Below are 20,442 nucleotides of genomic sequence, written 5' to 3'. Positions count from 1 at the left end.
CCTGATCATAAACAGATATAACTTTTTTGCCACAGGATACATGAAGTTCCCGTAACCATAATTACTAATTATTTTTATTGCATGAAACAATTAATATGTGCTCATGAAAAAGTTTCAAGAAAAACATTAAATCCATGCCCAATTTTTTAAATCTTTTCAAATAAATTACAAAACCGTTTACACGGCACCGACGAGATATCTCGCCTTCTTAAAAGCCACTTATTTTATCGTTAATAAGCCCAGATATTTTGTAAAAATGATTTCTCACAGGAAACCTTTTTTGGGTATACCCCTCAGTTTGCAACTGCTGAAAATTGGAAGAAAGCTTACTTCATTAAAATATGACATTTTAGAGAAGGTACAGTGATTCCTGACGTGCCGCTTAAAGGGTTAACTAACCAGTAACATATAAAAATTGGCATCAAATCGATCACGAATCGGAACAACAATGGGGGGATTTTAAGGAGTAATTTTTTATTTCAATAACTCATTATAGACCAGGGTTGCATCACCTCCGGCCCGCGGCCCGAATATGGAACACCGAGGGGATGAAACTCCCTCGGTATTCGAGTTAGGAACCTCAGAAAACAAACTTCAACCGACCAACTGGTGACGGTGGGGGTGGATCTCGGGTCCCCGCGATGAGAGTCCGTCACAATGACCACTCGACCACCACAGCGGCTCCTTTAAGACCCTGTACAAACAAAAGCTGTGGTTTTTTCTAGCTTCAGATATGCTACATTTACAGATATACTGAATTTCACCGTTGATGCCAGGGCACAACTCCCTTAGGTTAACCACTTCACGTACAAGCTTTTGGCAAGAAGTTTTTGTTACATCTATTTAACGAATTGGTGATAAATCCTTGATAAAGGACCTTGTCTTAACCTAACCACAGGTTATAAAAAGGAGGGGGGGGGGGAAGAAAAAATCAACCCTATCTAACGGGCAAATAATAATTTCCCCTTCTTGTATGATAAAAGTATGCATTTCAAACCCCTGATTAACGTTCACCCCCTCTTTTATGGACGAATTCTTTTGTCCGCAAAAGAGAGGTTTTACTGTACTAGGTCTGAAAGGGTAATCACTCGTTTTGCTGTGACCATACTCACAGTCTAAAATCTACTACGTTACAAAGTTTATTGGGTGTGATAATTGTGTGTATCATCTTTTTTTAGTATTTTTTAAATTTTAAAAACCACTTAAAGGGTAAAGGAATGTTGTTGAGTTAGAAATATGGTGAATATGAACTTTGGTGGCTTTCATCAGAACTTAACTTGAACTTTCAGGGTTTTTTTAAGATGGTTTCCAGGAGAACGTGCCCGCGGGGTAAAATTTGAAATTTATCGCATAAAATTTAGCAAAAAAATTCTGGAGAAAAATTTATATGAAGATGAATATTTTCGCCGCATCACACACACAAATTAAATTAAAAATTTAAAAAAAAAACAAGATTTGTTGCCATCTATGTTTTTAGTGTAATTGTTGAGTATAAAAAATGCAAGAACATTTTGGAAATTCTAAAAAATGAGTCCTCGGGGTCTGAAAGGTTATTCGCACCTTAGGGGGGGCCCAATCACGTATTACGTCAATATCGAGGTGGAGGGGCTTCCGATTTGCTGACTTTTGATGACAGCGGGGGTGGGGGGGGGGTTGGATGATGCATTACGTCATCAACCCCCCCCTTTATAAAATATATATAAAATGTTCTTAAATATTCTTAATGACATCTTTACTGGGTGTGCCAAAAAGGAGGTAAAACGTTTTCGCTAGTTCGTGGGCAGCCAAACTAACATGCTCCCTATTGATAAGTGCCCTACAGAGCCACTTTAGTCTGAATTTTTTCTAAATGTTTTGCGGATTCAAGTGATCTGGAAATTGTCCTGTCCAGACCACTCAAGTGCTCTGGAACTGTGCCGTGCTACGCATCACTCAAGCGTAATTATACCGCGGATCATCTGAGTAATTTGGGAATGTGCCGCGGGTAACGTGAGTGATGTAGGGCCGCACCAGGAGCCGCTTAAGTGCTATAAAACTGTGCCACATGTCACTCAAGGGAATCTCTAAATGTGCCACGGATCGCTTAAGTGTTCTGAAACCTTGTGTCGAGGGTCACTTACGTGATCTGTGAATGTGCCCCGGGCCTACTTGAGTGATCTGAAAATGTGCCAAAGGCCGTGTAAATGCTCTGGAGCTTTGCCATTGGTCTCCTAGCGATCCGGAATTGTGCTACGGGTCATTTAAGCGATTTGTAAATTTGCCGCTTAGTTCATTTTTACAAAATTAAGTTAAGGTGGCGTGCCGCATCAGATAATCCCCAGGGCCACATTTGGTTCGCAGGCCAAGGGTGTACCACATATGGCTTAGAGGGTGAGTCGCAATGAATTTCTTAAAAAGAAATTTTGAGTTCTCAGCCTTCAAATAGCATTGGAATTGAAAGAAATAGATTATATTACCATGTAAAGGTATTTTATTTTGAAATTTTAATTTAAAAAATATTTTTTGCATTAAAAAAAATAAAATTTTGATCATCTGGTGGGAGGGCACTAGTCCCCTGTTCCTTGGCGCCAGAGTGGCGTGGTGGTAAGATGCTCGTCTACCACCGGACGGTTGCTGTCACGGTCCTGGGTTCGAACCCGAGGGAGGATGCAGATAAGATGTTTTCCCTAATGAACTCGAGGTGACCACCGATAGACAGCGCCATCAATTCCAACCCATCTCATTAATGGCAGTAAATTGCGATAGGGCCAGAGTTGGTGTTTGGTAGAGTAGTTGCCACGCGTGCGTCTCTGGTACCACCAATATGTGGTAGGAGGGCAGCGGTGACAAAATTTTGCCGACAAGGGGAGGGAGTCGAAAATGGCTAAAAATTTGCTCACGTAACGTAATACTTGAACGGCCCCTTTAGACATTGACAGCCAGAAATTATTTGCTCTTTATTTTGAAGATAACAATAAAAAAATTGCCTTTTATGAAACGAACTGGAAATTTGCAAATTCTTTTCTTAAAATAAAAAGTGAGAAAAAAGTGTCCCCTCATGCCCGCCCCCCCATTAATGAAGCGGAATGGACAAAGTTTTACTTCTTGGACAGTATCTATGAAAATATTCATGGCGTTATACATTTCATTTTTTGTTTCATTTGCACACGCAGCCCTCATAACCGACGTCACACGTCTTTTAGCCTTTTTTTTCGCACGAGTGTCATCTCCCTCGTGTGTTCCTTCTCGTCTCTTCCCAAGACTCGGGCCCAGGTCTTATTTTAGAACTACGAGATCTCGCAATTATAGACATAATGCCCCGCACAGGTCCTCTTCCCGAACACTCTTTCCAAGTTTCCCGAGGACGAGGGAGAGAGAGAGAGAATGTGTGTGTGTGCATTTCATTTTCTCTCTTTTCATATTTCATTACTTGACGGTATGTAGCATGTAATTCGCGAAGAAATGAAAACTTCTATCGCGTTCTTGTCATCATGTTCCCTAGCGATCTTGGTCTTCTTGGATTGTTCGTTGGCTCTTCCAAGAACGATCCGGATTGGTGAGTGCATTTTTACATTAAAAATTGGTGCTTGTGTGCTGTGATGCATTTGATTTTCACTCTTTTGTGTGTATATGGGTTGAAATTGTTTCCGTTTTGAGTTTAGAATAGTCATTTATGTCTTGTTTCTGGGGCAGGACCGCAATTATGAGACGCGGGACGCGGTGCGAGAATAATTTCGGGGCTCCTTAGCCCCGATGCTATATATTTTGTGGGAGGGGAAGGAGAATTGGGCATTCAAAAGGTTCATGGATTAGCACAGAATTATGCACAGGAATGCTGAAAAATATCTATCACCAATGAAAATTTAGAATTAATGAAAGAAAAAACCCGGAATCGGAGAAAATTCCGAATTAACGAGAGAGAGAAAAGGTCCCAGAATTGATAGAAATTCAGAATTAATGAGAGGAAAAAAATCCCAGAATATTAGTGAAAATTCAAAGGTAATGAGAGACAAAAATCCCAGAATTGATGAAAACTGTGAATTAATGCGTCAAAAAATTCCAGAATTGAAGAAAACTCTGAATTAATGGGTGAAAAAATTCCAGAATTAATGAGAAGAATATTTGCAGATAATATTGAAATTCAGAATTAATGAGAGAAATAAGTCCAGAATTGATGAAAATTCCAAAATCAAATCACTTGAATTTGACATCTGGTTTACTACGAAAAATTTTTTTATTACTGTAAGAAAATGCATATTTCTCCACTTTTACTGTAAGTTCGGGGCCCGGTGCGACCGCACACCCTCTGAGGGCGGCTGTCTTGGAGGCCAGTTGTACCACCTATTTATTCTTAACAGGGTTTATTCTCTCCAGTGATGTAGATGGCAGCATGCTTGCACGGTATGTAAGAGGGTCTGGGTTCGAGTCCTGGCGGAGACAAGATGGCTTTTCTTTCCGAGTTCACCTGAGCATAATGTCCAGAAAATATGTGTTTCCTTGACACTTGGAAATGTTTTCATTTCGAACTTTCACCAAGACAAAGCAAGTTTTTAAAGAATCAATTGATCATTTTAGTCGCACCACAGTCATTTTCTGCACACGAGGGCTAATTAGACCAGGACCTACAATTTATTGCCGATTCTGAACTGCAGCCATTTTTTTGCTCGCATCAAGAGGGTAATGCCCGTCGATGTGGGACAAATGTTTTTCTGTGGTCACACATGTCGCTGTTTCTGTTATGTCCCTGCGCCAGGAAAGTTTCTGACAAAGACGACCGGGTATCAAACTCGCGACATCTCTGAACATCCTTTGGTACTTCAGGCGAGTACCTTACCGACCTGGGCTACCGCGACCAATTAATTTATCATCATGAACATCCCTGTCACTTATTAATTAATTAACAACTACAATTATTTTTTGAAATTACTATTAATTGATGATTAGCCAATTAATTAAGTAATCACCATGAGTAACGCTAAGTAATAAATAATTACCATTAACTACTTATTAATTGATTTAATTAGTATGATTACAATGATTTAATATTGTAAGTTCACATACTGTATTCGGAGCAAATAAATTTATTACTCCGAACAGTAAAAGCCCATTATTAATGAATAAATTAACCATCATGTTCCTGACGCTTAAAAATTAATACTTATAATTATTTATTGATAATGATTAATGGTTTACTATTTAATTTTATCGTTTAATAATTATAATGTTCTAATGAATTTAGAAAAAATTCTGTTTGGTGACAGCACCTCTATTACCTCCTCTATTTTCCTCTCTGGTGTTAGAGGAATTGGAAATGGAAAATGTTGGTGAGAATTCGATTTTGAACTCCGCCAATCCTTCAGAGATTGTAGGTCACTAATGAATCCAGATACAGCACAGGGTATTTCGAAAAGAATCACCCGATTGGCCAAATTAAAGATGCTCAATATGTCCACCTTGGGATGCACGGCATATGTCTATACGGTAGTCAAATTCATCCCAAACTTTTGCGAGCTCGTTTGCACCCACGGCTGCTGTTATGCGTATCTTCAGTTTGGCTGATATAGCTGGAAGGGGAAATACATAAACGTAGTCTTTTATAAACTCCCATAAGAAGAAATCACACACTGTGAGGTCCGGCGATTTTGGAGGCCAGTGATGTTTAACTGAATCGTCAGGTTCCGTACGGCCGATTCATCGTTTAGGAATGCGACTGTTCAAAAATTCTCGAACGTCCAAGCTCCAGTGTGGTGGTGTTCAAAATGAAGTCATCCGAATCGGTATCTAACTGTGGGAAAAGCCAATCTTGAGAAACACTGAAGTGGCAGCCGGAGGAAGAGCGTTAGCGCTACCTGTCTGCAAACTTGAGATTTCACTCTTTCTAGCTATACATTATTCGCTCAAAACGTTTAATGATCGAAATGATTTTTCTAAATCGGATGATTCTTTTTGAAACACCCTGTATTTCGATGGAAAATAATGTCACCTTGGTGTCAAGGGTTAAGGGACGTATGTCCGGATCTGTGTCCCTTTGAATAAGAACTCATTTACCTTTAAAAGGAACAAAGGACACCTCTACTGAAGGGACAGATAATCTGTGGTCCCACATAGGTGTCTCTTATACAGAGGTTTCACTGTATATGATCCTTCCATATTATAACATGATGTCAGTCAGTAAAAAAATCTCGTTAAAGAGACTCGTTTCCTCCACGAATTGGTCAATTATTATAGCTTCCAACACTCCATATCCTCAACACTCAGTTACATATTCATTTCTATACTAGGTGGTCTATTCGACACCGAAGATGACCAGCAGGAGCTAGCTTTTCGTATAGCAGTGGACTGGATAAATGCTGACCCAACATTTCTTCCGAACTCGACATTGGCTGCGAAAATTGAACGACTGCAACCAGGAGACAGCTTTGACGCGACTAAGAAAGGTAAGTTAATCGTCACATCGCTGTTATTAATCCATTCTTGGCCGACACGACCCCCACAGATATGGCCGTGGGACCATTTGCTGGTACGATGGCTTCATTGAATACAGTAGTGTTCCTTAACCTTTTCCGCCCATGAGATCCCCTTTGGAAAATATCTTCTCTTGCCCTTCTTCCTCGGCTTAACTAAAGTCTCACATCTTCGTTCAGGATCCTTTATGGGAATTGAATTGATTTTGTGAGTAGCCTAAATTTATATTACACAAAAATTTTGTAAACAAAGTTGATCTACGGACTCTTGGGTCTTCAGAGAGCTTTTATCCTCGTGAAGGGTCTATGCAGGGAAGTCTCAACAATATCCCCTCACCCAGGTGACGTAACGTTCTTGGGCTTCTTACTTAGCTGGAAATAAACAAATACTTGTGTACACATGTAGGCCTTCATATTTGCTCTTAGTAAGTTAGTACCAGATGTGATCATGCGAGCCCCCGAGTGGCGTGGTGGTAAGATTCTCGTCTACCCCGTGAAATTTGCCGTCACGGTCCCAGGTTCAAAACCGGGTTAGAATATATGTAATTATATGTGGTATTTTCTCCTAATGAACTTGAAGCGACCACCGATAGACGGCACCTTTCGTTTCACATTCCTTAATGGCAGTAAATTGCGATATGGCCAGAGTTGGTGAAGAGATCTGATAATGTAGTCTCCCTGTGGACATGAAGCCCATATGGGCTTATGCGTTAAAATAGCCCTGATTCTAAGGGCAGTTTTGTTGGATCCTGAAAATAGAGTAACGAGATTTCACTTAAAAAGTTTATTCAAGTCTATATATATACTGCACATATTTTTTTTTACAGCTCTCTGTGGCCCTCTTCATAACCTTTCATGCTTCCACCTTCACTTGAATTTCACTCGTAGCCGTCTTAAGACCGAAATACGCTACACTGACGTGACGTAATAACCACATCACGTCCGAGACGTTGCGAATTCTGATTCGTGAAAATTGGATGACGTGAGAGTTCCACGTCACATAATTTTCCCAAATTAAAATTCACAACGCCTCTGACATCATGTGGTTATTATGGTCGAGTGGTCATGGTGACGAATTCGCATCGCGAGGTCCTGGGTCGAACCACCGTGTCCCCGGTGGTGGTCGGCTGAAGTTGGTTTTCTGTGGTTTCCAACTTCGAGACGCGAATTCGAACCGATCTCCCCACCGTAAAGTCTCGTCACAGAGAGCAACAAGCCTACAAACGATACAAATGTTCAGTCATTACACTTCACTTCTGAAATATAGATGGCAGCACTCAAAAATCAAAGCACAACACTCGAATACTCAGTCAGACTGTTAGGTACTTACACTTAAGGCACAACTCACTAGGTAGTACTAAATTGCTCATGGCAATAGACCTGAGATGTGTCTGCACCTCCTAGGGATAGAAAGCCTCTGCACTGTTTGCCATAAACGTCATTAAGACTACCTAGCAAGTTTGCCACATTTTGAAACACAGCATCCTATTTCGTTCCTTCTTATTTTGGCGTAGAATCTTCCTGATTGGCTCACAAATACCGCATAGTGATTGGATGTGGGACATAGAAATAACCAATTCTGAGCCCGATCATTTCTTTTCCGCCCAACGATGATACTGACACGAAAGTTTTTTTTAAGAGGAGGGAGGGACGTCAGTATAAACGTAATAACGTGGTTTCATGTTTCATTAGTTTATCATATTTGTTAACGAACACAGAACACGAAAAATTTTTTAACACAAACACAGAAGAAGATTTAGGGTGACAGTCGGCCAGTACAGTCGCAGTTTTCTTCGCTCCTCGACCAAGTTTCAAGACGGAAAACGATCGCCGCGTTAGTATCATAACGGGTGCATCAGCGGCGGAGTACCACGACGGTATATGGACTTCACGTTCTACGGACTTCTTCGTATCCTTGTCTGTGGTGGATCTTGCGATTCGTCCAGTGCTATTCTTCTGGAGTGTGGTGTGAATCTTCATCTCTGAAGTCATCGATGCTGTTTGCCCCCTCCCCAGTGTAACGTCTGCCCCAAATGTCCCTGTGTTTCGATTTCTCAATGCTAATTGGACACGCTGCAAGGTAAGTGGTTAATATTTGTGTGTCAACAATGGGTAAGGTGTGTCCCTTTGCAAGTGTTGATAATTCAATTGTGGAAAAGTTATGTATCGGGGCCTCAGAGGCAAATGAATCCCCGAACTTGAGAAAAAGGTTTATTGAGTTATTGCTTGGGTATGTCAAAAGTAAAGTGAAAGAAAGTGATGAATTAAATCATGTTGGCCAAAATTGCATCATCGCCAACAAATTTGACTCAATTATTGAGGACTTTGTTTCATGGAAAACAGCTTCAAAGCAGGATAAGCCTGGAAAATTTGATGCTTTCGCAAGTAACGCGATTGATTATTTTGATTCACTGAATTTTGAATCATGCATGCATAAATTGTCTACACATTTTCTAAAGGGTAATAATAATGCTACTTCGACTCCTATTGAGTCCACCTCTGATACTAAAAAGGGTAGGAGAAAGAAAAAGAAAACAAAAAAGGTAAAAAATTTCTCGAACTCAGAAAGCGAGACTGGTTCCGACAACACTCAAACTGATTTGATAAGTGACCATTCTGATAATATCCCTAATATCAATTCTGACCCTGAAGAAGGATCAAACAATAACAACAACATTTGCACTGACCCTTCAAACAGCTTTCATTTAATCCCAAATGATGTTGACCCAACCCCCCCAGTTGAGGATAAGAGCTTAAGTGATGAATCATCGACTTCATCAACAAGCGAGAATAGCTCAAAGAATAACTCAACTAGTAATTACACATCGTCCGAATCAGAGATGCCAAATAACATGGGTGAAGGCGAAGGCAGCCCAGGGAATGGAGATATAAGTGTGGTACAAGAAACTAATCGTAGTGAAGTTGATGCAACCAGTCCTTCACACACAGTAAACAACTCTCCCATAAATACTAACCACACACAAAATCAGGAACCCAATGACTTAACAAACACTGATATTCAGGTGGCTATTTCTTCTTCCAACATGATTAATAATGAACCGGATGACACGAATGATCATGTCACTAATAAAGGCTCTCCTATAATACCTCTTTCACCGACAGGTGATAACAATGGACTAATGGCAAATCCTAGAAACCGTTTGGTTGTCACTGACAACTCAGAGAGTGACAGTGGTAATGGTGATGGTTTCACTATGGTCACTGGGAGAGGAAAGAAGAGGAACACACAGACAAATGATACACCTCGACCAACAAACATGCCAAACAGCAATGCAAACACTAACAGGCGAACCAAAATTCCAGCAATAATTTTATCAGACTGGGGTAATAATTGGATTAACGATTTCGTGGCAGCTAAGAAATTGTGTGACATCCCTCCGACAGCCAAACCTACAAACAATACTGTGGTGGTACAGGTATTTTCTGAGAAAGACCATAGAACTATTACTAAATTTTTTGATTCAAAAAAATTCAAATACTATACATATTTCACCCAAAGTGAAAGGACTCTCAAGTTTGTTGTGCGCGGCTTACCTGCAAATATCAACACGCAGGAAATTAAAGCAAGCCTAGAGAAACAAAAATTTAACCCTGTAAAAATCAGTAACATGAAGAACTATCATTCTGGTAGAGCATTACCATTGTATCTGGTAGAAATTCCAATCAATGAGAAGAGCTTTGCAAATCTCACTAGCATTTCAGACCTACCTATAGAAATCGAAAGATACAAAGGGCTTCAGAGCCCCATTCAATGTAGATCATGTCAAAACTATGGGCACAGCTCCTTTCGATGCAATCTAACGCCTAATTGTGCATTCTGTGCCAATCAACATGAGACCCGGATGTGCCAAGTAAAGGGGAACATTGACAAAATAAAATGTTATCATTGCGGTGGGCCTCACACGGCGACATACTCTGGGTGCAGAGCTAGACCTGTGCTTTCGCAGAATAAGGCACGATTATTTATTCCCAGGGTTCCTGTTAACTTCCAGGGACCAAATACACTGGACTTTCCCTCGCTACAGAGCAATGTGCAAAATGAAGATCAAGAAGACGATTTCTCAATAGGTCAAGGACCAATCACCATTACTTGCAATCCGAACAATATGAAATGGACCAAAACAATCTTCTTTTCAGTCGAAAATGAACAGTTATCACAAATAAATATCCAAAAGCAAAAGGACCTGGATAAAACTGTTAGACCGGGAGCACATCCACTTACAAAGCAAGGAACAAACTCAAAAGATGTGAATGAAATCAAACTCGATCTTATAGAAAAACATGCTAGGATTACTTTTGGCAGAGTGTTAAACCAACTCATCACATTAACAGAGAGGCTGAATATAACATCAATGTCAGAAGCTAATGATTCTCTCGCAGATTCGCAATCTGTAATGGACTTTAACGTGCCCACAAATTGTTCGATGATAGATGATAAAGCTGCCACGAAAATCGTTGAAGCCCCCAACACACATACACTCATAAACAACACTTTCACTATCAGCACACATACAGATCACCCAAGAGGTCACTTAAATGACCCCAGTGGATCATGCAAGGCTGCGACATCAGCTGTCAATGTGAAAAATAGTTATCCAAACTCAAACAACTTCTCTAATGGTAACACAGTGGAAAGTAGTCAACTCTCTAAAAATTTTTGTCAACTGCTGAACCAGGCAGGCATTTCTAAGGACAAAATCGAACAGATTTTCCAATTTTTGATTTTGATCCTTCAGCCCAAAAATTAACACATCAAATACCACCTATAGTAGGCCATTGTGTGTTATGGCTTGGAACTCCAATGGTCTTAAAAATAGTGTTAGAGAACTAAGAGAGGAGTTATTTCTCAACCAGGTGGATATTCTTCTGGTTTCAGAAACTTGGTTGCTCCCAAGCCAAAAAATAAAACTTTATGGATACAATGAAATCAGAAAAGACCGACTTCATAATCGAGGGGGAGGGACAGCTATTTATATTAAGACTGATATTCCTTATCAGATTAATACCTTACCACCCTCTACGCAAATGGAAGTTTGTGCAATAACAACATACATTAACAGAACTCCCCTAAATTTTTGTGCCATATATAAGCCCCCAAGGAATACAATTGACGTGCCACTCCTTGAATATATCTTTAACACAAATATTCCTACACTTGTTGCAGGTGATTGGAATAGCAAAAACAGCATTTTCCACAGTAAACGCAATAACAGGTGTGGTCGTATTCTGAGGAAATTTTGTCTTGATAACCTTCTTGAAGTTCACTCTTCAGATATTCCTACACATATTCCTTCATGTGCTAGATACAGCCCTGATGTAATAGACTTTGGTATATCTAAGAACTTTTTATATGAAATACATATGTATACCAAAACAGTACTTAATTCACCGCATAATCCAATATTTTTCCAGATTGACTTCCCGGTTCCTCACAGGCAAAAAATATATCGTAAAACTGACTGGAACAAATTTAAAGAGCTTCTTGTGAATGAGGGAACGCATAATGACATTCCAGCACGTGCACATACTATAGATAGTGCAGTCAATCAACTTACAAATAAAATTCAATCTGCAATCGAAAATTCCACAACTATCTCAATACAAAAAGAAAATAAATATGGCCTAACTAAAGAAATTTTGCAGAAAATAAGGCACAAAAATAGGGTTAGAAGCCTCTGGCAAAGATTCAGACGGCGATCTGATAAAATTACTTTGAACAAATTAAGTAAAGAAATTAAGCTTGAGGTTGAAAACTTCGTAAATTGCAGATTCACAAATTTTATAGAAAATGCAACATGTGATAATACTAACATATGGAAGGCTTGGAACCTTTGCAAGCCCTACAATAGTAGACGAATAAACAAGATTCTTGGTGCAGGGGGCATAGTCTTCTCAGATAATGAAATAGTTGAAACTTTTGCGGAGGCATACAGAAGGCAGCTCTCACCAAATCATGTTCAGCCGCTCCATACTCAAATAGAGCTCAAAAACAGAGTTGTTAGGTACGTCCACCAACATATAAACAAGTATGATGAACAAATTCCATCAACAAGTGTGGACGAAGTGGTAGATATTATTTCTACTCTCAAAACCAAAAAAGCGTCTGGATATGACAACATATCAAATATGACTCTAAAAAACTTACCTTTTAACATAATTTCAACACTCACAGATATCTTTAACTCAGCCCTCAAGATTCATTATTTTCCTAAACCATGGAAACACTCTATTATTAAAGCAATTCACAAAAACGGAAATGACGTATTACTTCCAACCTCTTATAGACCTATTAGTCTTCTGACTAATATCAGCAAAATTTATGAAAAAATCATAGCAACCAGACTGGAAGCTTTCATTGACACTAATGATATTTTAAGACCTGAACAGCATGGCTTCAGGAAAGAACACTCTTGCGTGACGCAACTAATCCGTGTAACTGAATTTATCACGGATGTCTTCAATCATAAAGAATATGCTGCTGCTGCATTCCTAGACATTAACAAGGCATTTGATAAGTGTGACTTTGTTACTCTCCTCAATAAAATGATTGACCTGCAATTTCCATATTTCTACATAATTTTCTTCTACCACTACATAACTGGTAGAACTTTTCAAGTAAATATTAATGACACACTTTCTACTGTTCAACCTGTAAATGCATCTGTGCCACAAGGCAGCGTTTTAGGTCCTCAACTATTTTTATTGTACATCAACGATTTTCCTGCGCCTCAGGCTGGTATATTATCGCTTTTTGCTGATGATGCGGTAGTACTCTGTAGACACAGAAAGCCAGGTGATGCTGCTGACTTTCTTCAGGATTCAATAGACGATATCACTGAATGGTGTAAAGACTCAGACATAGTCTTGAATAGCAATAAATGTAAATTTATCTGGTTTACTCGATGTAAAAAGATACCCAGATTGCGTCGATTACATATTAACAGCTGCTCCCTCGCTCCAGTTGACCAAATTAAATATCTGGGTGTAATTCTTAATAGTGCTCTTACATTCAAACAACATATCAGATATGTGCGAAATAAAGCCAATGGGATACTTGGTGCTTTAAACAAGATTACGTTCCCTAGAGCGAAACTTTCTATTAAAAATAAGATTTTGCTCTTCAAATCAATCGTTCGGCCCACCCTTCTGTATGCCTCCCCAGCTTGGGCGTTTGCTAATAAAGCTAACATTAAATCATTACAAACTGCTCAAAACAAGACTCTTCGGAGGTTCACCGGGGCGCCATGGTTTATAAGAGGAAAAAACATAAGAAAAGATCTCAGAATTAACCACATCTGGAAATACATTAAAAAGCTTAATAAAAATCAATTTTTACGTATGGCTAATTCCACATACTCTCATATCAATGAAATTGTCAATTATAGTGAAATCCCTCCACCAAGGACTTCCAGAAGGAAGATCTACAGACGTCCAAAACAGATCTTTCATCTCCCCTGGAGAAACACTTAATCATCCTTCTTACTCTTCCCTTGTGTAAATATGTACATAGTTCTCATCACACTTTGATTTTTCACTGTATTGTATGATGTCTTGGCTCCTATTTATCCTTTTTTCATGGGAAAATCCCAAACTGCATTTTGTTCTATTGGAATCTATTTAACCTCTTTTCCTATGTGTTTTTGATTACTTCTGTACGTGTTACTTGTACAGTATTTTTTTTTTCTTTTTGCGTTTTGGCACCTATTTACTCAACATTTACCCTTTAAAAAAAAAAAAAAAAAAAAAAAAATATCCACACCGAACGGATCGAACTTCCTTTGATATTGGGTAGGATAGCAGGAATGCTTGTGATAAAAACTTTTCTATTTTTGTTGACACACAAAGTTAATCACTGCTTTTGTTGTGATGTCCCTGTGATACTGAGTGTGCTGCTTTTGGACTTGCTCTCTTGGCTTTATGTTTTATTTCAGGTGTGGCGGCATTGCAAAAAACTTACAAAACTAGACTAAGTTCTGGGGAAGCCATGACCATTTTATTTGACCAGACGTTGACTTACTTTCTCACGCACAACACTTCACTCACTCACTTTCTAACATACACCAAACACAGTCTCCTCTTTCAATTTCTTCATAGATCCATCTGGATCCGTCTGTAACCTCACAGTCAGCCTCAACGGCTGGGAATGGGGGTGAAAATCTAATGCTGGTCTGGTCTGGTCTGATACTGACACGAGCAGGGAATTTTTTTCCCTTAACATTCTGAGGGAAAATGGACTACTTACTGACGTCACAAGCAGACTGCGGAGGCCTTCTATCTCTAGGATAGATAGATAGAACCGCTCACAGCCCCGGACTGATGCAAAGCACCTTACTTCCGTTACCTCAAAAGAGGCAGAGTTGTGTCGGAAAAGTTAGCAAAGATTTATAGTGGTGGCTCCCCTTGCCCCGTGCTCGCAAGTTTCGAATTACTCGCGTCGTTCTCCCCATGAAGACAGCCATCAACTCGATGCAACGTACAAGACATTTGACTAAAATGGGTGACTGAATCCAATGACTAGGGAGAAAAATTGCACGTGCGCCCAGTGGCACATAAGGGCCGGAGACCGCAGCCTGGGATTTCAAAAGAAGGGTGGAAAAGACTTGTGGACAAGAAAGAAGATAAAGAAGCTGGCATGTTGAAGTGGGAGAGATTTGAGAATGGTCTAAATACACAATGCATACAAATTACATATATACAGCGCCTCGACTGTGACGGGAAACGAAGAAACAAAGCCTCCGTCCACAGCGCTGAACAGTGTGTTCTGCTCGCTCTTCCCCTTACAGAACATGCAATATATACACACACAGAATACACACATAGCCCGCACTGCGACGGGAACAATCAAACAGAGCCTCCGTTGACAGTGCTGGGCATTCACATTTGAATTACATGCATACATTATTTACTTTACAAAAATTTCCCTTTTTTATACTATTGGGAATGCACATAAACATTACTATGAAGGTAGTATTGGGTACAAATATCACCCTGAGCTCATACAAATATATATTCAAGGTTACAAAATTACTATCATACTATAAAAGTGCGGCGGGAACAATCAAACACAGCCCCCGTTCACAGTGCTGGGTGGCAGCGATCGCATTTGAATTTCCCATACATATATATATATAATATACACTATTTACATAGTATAAATTTCCATTTTTATATAATTGTTGATACACATAAACATTACTATGCATGACACATATATTGGAAAAAATGCCATAATGAGCTCATACAAATATTCAATTACTAAACCACCATCATACTATGAAATTGTATATACAAAAACATTCATAATTTATACAGGGTGTATTACTAAAATATTATGGTTTAGGAGCCTAAGTGCGCCCCTCTATGTTGAATCTGCATCTGTTTCAGATTCTACTTCCGAATCATTAGTGGATTGTTCCCTGCTTTCAGTTATTATCAAAATAGTTTCTTTATTATTCATCAAATAGCCCAAGACTTGTTGTAGTTTTCTCGTTGCAGATCTTTGCAAAATAATTTTCCGTTTCCACAAGATCTCTCTTCCGCTCGGCGGCGCCTCCAAATGGTATCCCTTTGTGTACTCACACTGTGTCACATAGTGTATCACGCTTCCCGGATGGCCGCATCTACACGTGCTGGTCTGGCTGATTTTGAACCTTTGCATGTATTCACCGAATGGACCGTGTTCTGTGAGGAACATTATTATTTCTCTCGGCATGACTTCTTTCATTTTACCCACTTTTGGTATAACGTCGAAGACCTTTCTTCCAGTTGTGCATATTTGCCAATGGTGTTGCCATTTCTCTGACGCTTCTTTCGACAGCAGATTTTTAATATAGGATGCCGGCAATTTCATTAGGTGGTTTTCAAGTTGATGTTTTGTAGCCTCTTTCGCGAATTTATCCGCTATTTCATTCCCCTCAATGCCTACATGAGCTTTTACCCACCGTATTGTAATCTTCCTGTTGTCCATCAGTATTTTTCTAATGTCATGCACAAGGCTATGAGGGGATTCTACGTCTCGTATTGCCTGTATACATGACATGCTGTCTGTGTTTATAGTTGATTTCCCTGGAAAATGTTTTGCATAATTGACCGCCATCCAGATTGCGTATAACTCTGCTTGGAATACAGTGTTGTTATTGAGCAACCGGCAGTTCCATTTGTCCGTTACTTCACCCATGTATATACTGACGTAGGCGGCCCCTACGCCATCCACGGTCTTTGAACCATCTGTGAAAATAATTCGATTTGTTGATTCTTCTGCATCTGTGGTCAAGACCTGTGTCGGCAAAATATCTTTCACCGGGTGATACGTCCATGGTGGATGTTTATGCTCTACATCTGTAGGAAGATATGTTACATTGTTTATTTTAATCTCACGCTTTAGCCTTAAATTTGCTTTCTGTACTTCGTTGTCCAAAAGTACATGTAGTGGGGGATTGTTAGTTAATACTTGTAAAGCACTGTTTGGTGTTGTGGAAAAGGCTCCAGTGATGAATAGCAGGAATTTTCTTTGAAGAGAGTCTACTTTTGTTCTTAACTGTTGTTTGGGATCACCGAACCATGCGATGGCACCATATGCTATAATGCGGATGGCGACAACTTTATAAAGCGTATTTCTAATTCTTGTATTAATGCCCCATGCAGGACCAGCCATTCTTTTAAAATTTTGTAAGCATTTCTGTGTTTTCGTGATCAGATAATTCACATGTTTGAACCATGTCAGGTTTCTATCAAACATTATTCCTAAATATCTGATGTTCATATTGTGTCTTATTGGATTGTTTCGCAGTCTAATGGTTGGTCTTCCCTTTTTGTGAGAAATCCACAAGTAATTTGATTTGGAGAATTCGATCTCTAAATTATTTTTCGTGAGCCAAGTATCCAATAATACCATTGCTGCTTTTGCGCGCTCAGTGACCTTGCGGATTGTAGAATCACCAATTACCATAGCAATATCATCCGCATACACTTGAATTTTTATATTTTCAGGCCAGTTTTTTGTAAGTCATTTATGACAAGGTTCCACAGCATCGGCCCACTACAGGAACCTTGAGGGCACCCTTTCGTTTGAACTATAGTGGCCTCGCCCTCATCTGTAAAAAGGGATATATGTCTTTCTCTGATTGCATCAATCATTGTTCTTCTCACATTGTCCGGCATTGAGATGTTGAGAAGTTGTTTTACTATTGTTTTATGTGAAATGTTATTGAAGGCTCCCTTAATATCTACTGATATTAGGGCAACATCTTGTTTTTGGCTCTTAAATGTTTGTATGCTGTCATGAATCTTTGAGAGTGCTGTCTCAGTCGAGAATCCTCTTCTAAATCCATGTTGTTTATCGCTGATCCACTTCGTTTTCTCGATGTAGTAGTTGATCCTTTGTGTCAGCAACTTTTCGAGAATTTTGCCCACTGTGTTTAGAAGAACTATTGGACGGTATGAGTTGATATTGTTCGGATCTTTTCCTGGTTTTAGAAATAGTATCAGTTGACCTTTCTTGAATGCTGTAGGGAAAATATTGAAGCTGAGGCATTTATTGAATAGAGTCAGGAAAAAGAACTTGTGGAAAGCATGTATACTTTTAATCAATGCGTTTGTTATTCCATCAGGACCGGGAGCTTTTTCACATTTAGTTTATCAATTAATCTATTAATTTCTTGAATTGAGAAAGGTGGATCGTTTCTAGTATCAGTATTCTGTGTATTTCTTGACTGCCTTACAGTATTTTCGTTTCCCCCATTATTTTGGGGGAAAATTTCTTCTAAAATGTTTTGGGCAGCTTGCAAAGATGTTGTTGGATGATCAGGATTTACGAGGAATGTTTGTGGAGGAAATGAACTTGTATTTGTGACAGTCTTGTACGCTTTCCCAAAAGGCTCCGTCGCTTTTTCACAAAACTTCATCCAGCCTTCTTTTTTTGCACTGTTGACTTTCTTTTTGTATAATGCAATTTCTTTTCGATATAATTGCTTTAACCTTATTTGATTGTCCGGATCCTTTTCTCTTTCACACCTCCTCTTTAGTGCTCTCAGACGTTTCCTTTCTAACGTTAGTTCATCATTCCACCATGCGAGGTTTTGAATTGGTGAAGGTTTTACTTTTGGAAATGTCTGCTCACACATGTTAGTAATATATGCCATTAGTTCCTGGCATATTCGTTGGAGGGTTGTCTTGTCTTGACATTTCCTTAAATTGTATTGTATTGTTTTAATTACGCTTCTTGTTTTCAAGTTGAAAACCTTTAGCTTCCTCACTGTTATTTTATATCGTCGTTGTGGCTTTTGGCAAATAGTCGCATTTGTTTGTATATAAATGTATTTATGTCCGCTGAGCGTCACCTTCTCGTCCACTTTCCAAGATGTATTCAGAAGTGTTGCATGCGAGTTCGTAATAGTCACATCCGGCCATCCTTTCCCATAATCCGTCTCGAAGGTGGGAGGAGAATTACTATGGTTGAGGAAATATAAATTGTTCCTATTAGAATAATCAATGAGCTTATTTCCTCTAGTATCTGTTCTATGGTCTCCCCAAAGCGGGTGATGACTATTGAGGTCGCCGCACAACAATAGGTTCGCTTGTTTGGCCAGTTTCAATAGTTGGTCCATTTCTTTGAGAACATTCTCAACACAATCTTTCGGTGAAGAGTACGCACTAGCTAATATTAGATCATGTTGAGGCTGTGAGATTCTAATCGATGTGATGTTGTTGCTCGTATGATATGTCATAGGGTGAATGTCTGGATTGAGTACCAGGATTGCCGCCTTTCCATCTCTGGACATCCATCTTTTCCATCTTTTCGGAAATCCAAGCAGTGGCTTCCCTGGTATTCCTGGCTCCTGTAAAGCAATTATGTCAATCTTGTCCTTGATTGCTGTCTCTATGAGCAAGTTTATTGCCGCTCTAGTTCGATCTACATTTATTTGTAGTATTTTGAGATTGCCCATTGAAGATGGTGTCGTTGAATAACATTGAATTTGCTCTTTTCGACTTAATCTTGGGTGCTTTTCCCGTCTGTTATTTTGACATGTTATCCGGGAGTTGGCTATTGCGTCCTTAAGTTTATCTTGAGGCATTGTATATCAAAAATGAAATATTAAAATAGTTATCTATTATACCTGACTTATATGAGTAGGAAAACGATATGTTGTCTTGTTATCAATTTTTCAAGTGTAACTTCAACTTGAAATTGTTCGCGACTGCCGAACTTATGACCTTTGCAGCCGACGAGTCTGTACATATCAAAGTAATTTGACCTTTATGTTCATCTATACTAGCAATGAACTCCTGTAGATTGCTATATTTTAACTGTTCTTCTAAGTCATTCATTACTTGTTTAATCTCCTTTTGGTCAATAGCGTTGAATGTCAGTTTAGATTCATTGTTATCGGCATCCTTATACACGGTATTACAAGCTCTTGTGGTTAGATTTTTCTGGTTAGCACAAGAGATTCCTGCATATGTAGTATGGCTGCTTCGAATTTCACTATGATTCTTAAGATGGCAACGATTGTAGAAAACCAAGCCGGACCCAAATCTGAATGCCGAAGAGGCCTCTCCCTTACAACTCTGTTCCTCGGATTCATAGACAATATCACCCAAGAGGTTTGAATTTTTCTGATACATTGCTGTTTTTTTATTATTGAAAGTACGTCCAAAGTTCTTGTTATTTGAAGTTTTAACTCCTTCATATGTTTGCGGTTGAAGTCGGTGCTGTTTAAAAGCATCGGCCCCTGGGCACACAACATATATGTACTGCCGGAGGCTTCGGTTGTTGAGTATAAATCTTTGGATGTTTTTACAGTCTTCTTTAGTGTAACAATCAACTGCCGTACCATTTCTAATGTGTCTGATGTTGTGAATTTTTTTCTCAAATTTTTTGATAATAATTTGGTTGTTACTGTTAGTTCGATGTGATTGAGCCAATCTGTTCTTGTATAACAGCACTGAATAGATTTGCCGATTCTTGTTTTTCCTCTGC

At 39.2% G+C, this 20,442-nt stretch overlaps 1 protein-coding gene across 1 annotated transcript in view; it reads left to right on the top strand.

Moving 5' to 3' along the window:
• Positions 1-3,285: 3,285 nt before the first annotated feature.
• Positions 3,286-20,442, top strand: part of LOC149075527 (glutamate receptor ionotropic, kainate 2-like) — a 71,874-nt gene continuing 54,717 nt past the window's right edge. The window contains exons 1-2 of the mRNA XM_089242902.1: positions 3,286-3,535; positions 6,261-6,416. Of these exons, the coding sequence (XP_089099028.1) occupies positions 3,442-3,535; positions 6,261-6,416 (250 nt within the window). The 5' untranslated portion in view covers positions 3,286-3,441. The remainder of the gene's footprint in view (positions 3,536-6,260; positions 6,417-20,442) is intronic.

Source organism: Pholcus phalangioides, unplaced genomic scaffold (genome assembly GCF_987345545.1).
Source record: "Pholcus phalangioides strain wild (caught in Gottingen) unplaced genomic scaffold, Ppha-v1.0 ptg000015l_1, whole genome shotgun sequence".
In the NCBI taxonomy this organism is placed as follows: Eukaryota; Metazoa; Arthropoda; class Arachnida; order Araneae; family Pholcidae; genus Pholcus; species Pholcus phalangioides.
The sequence above is the reverse complement of the archived record's forward strand: the minus strand, read 5'-3'. Positions and strand labels throughout refer to the sequence as shown.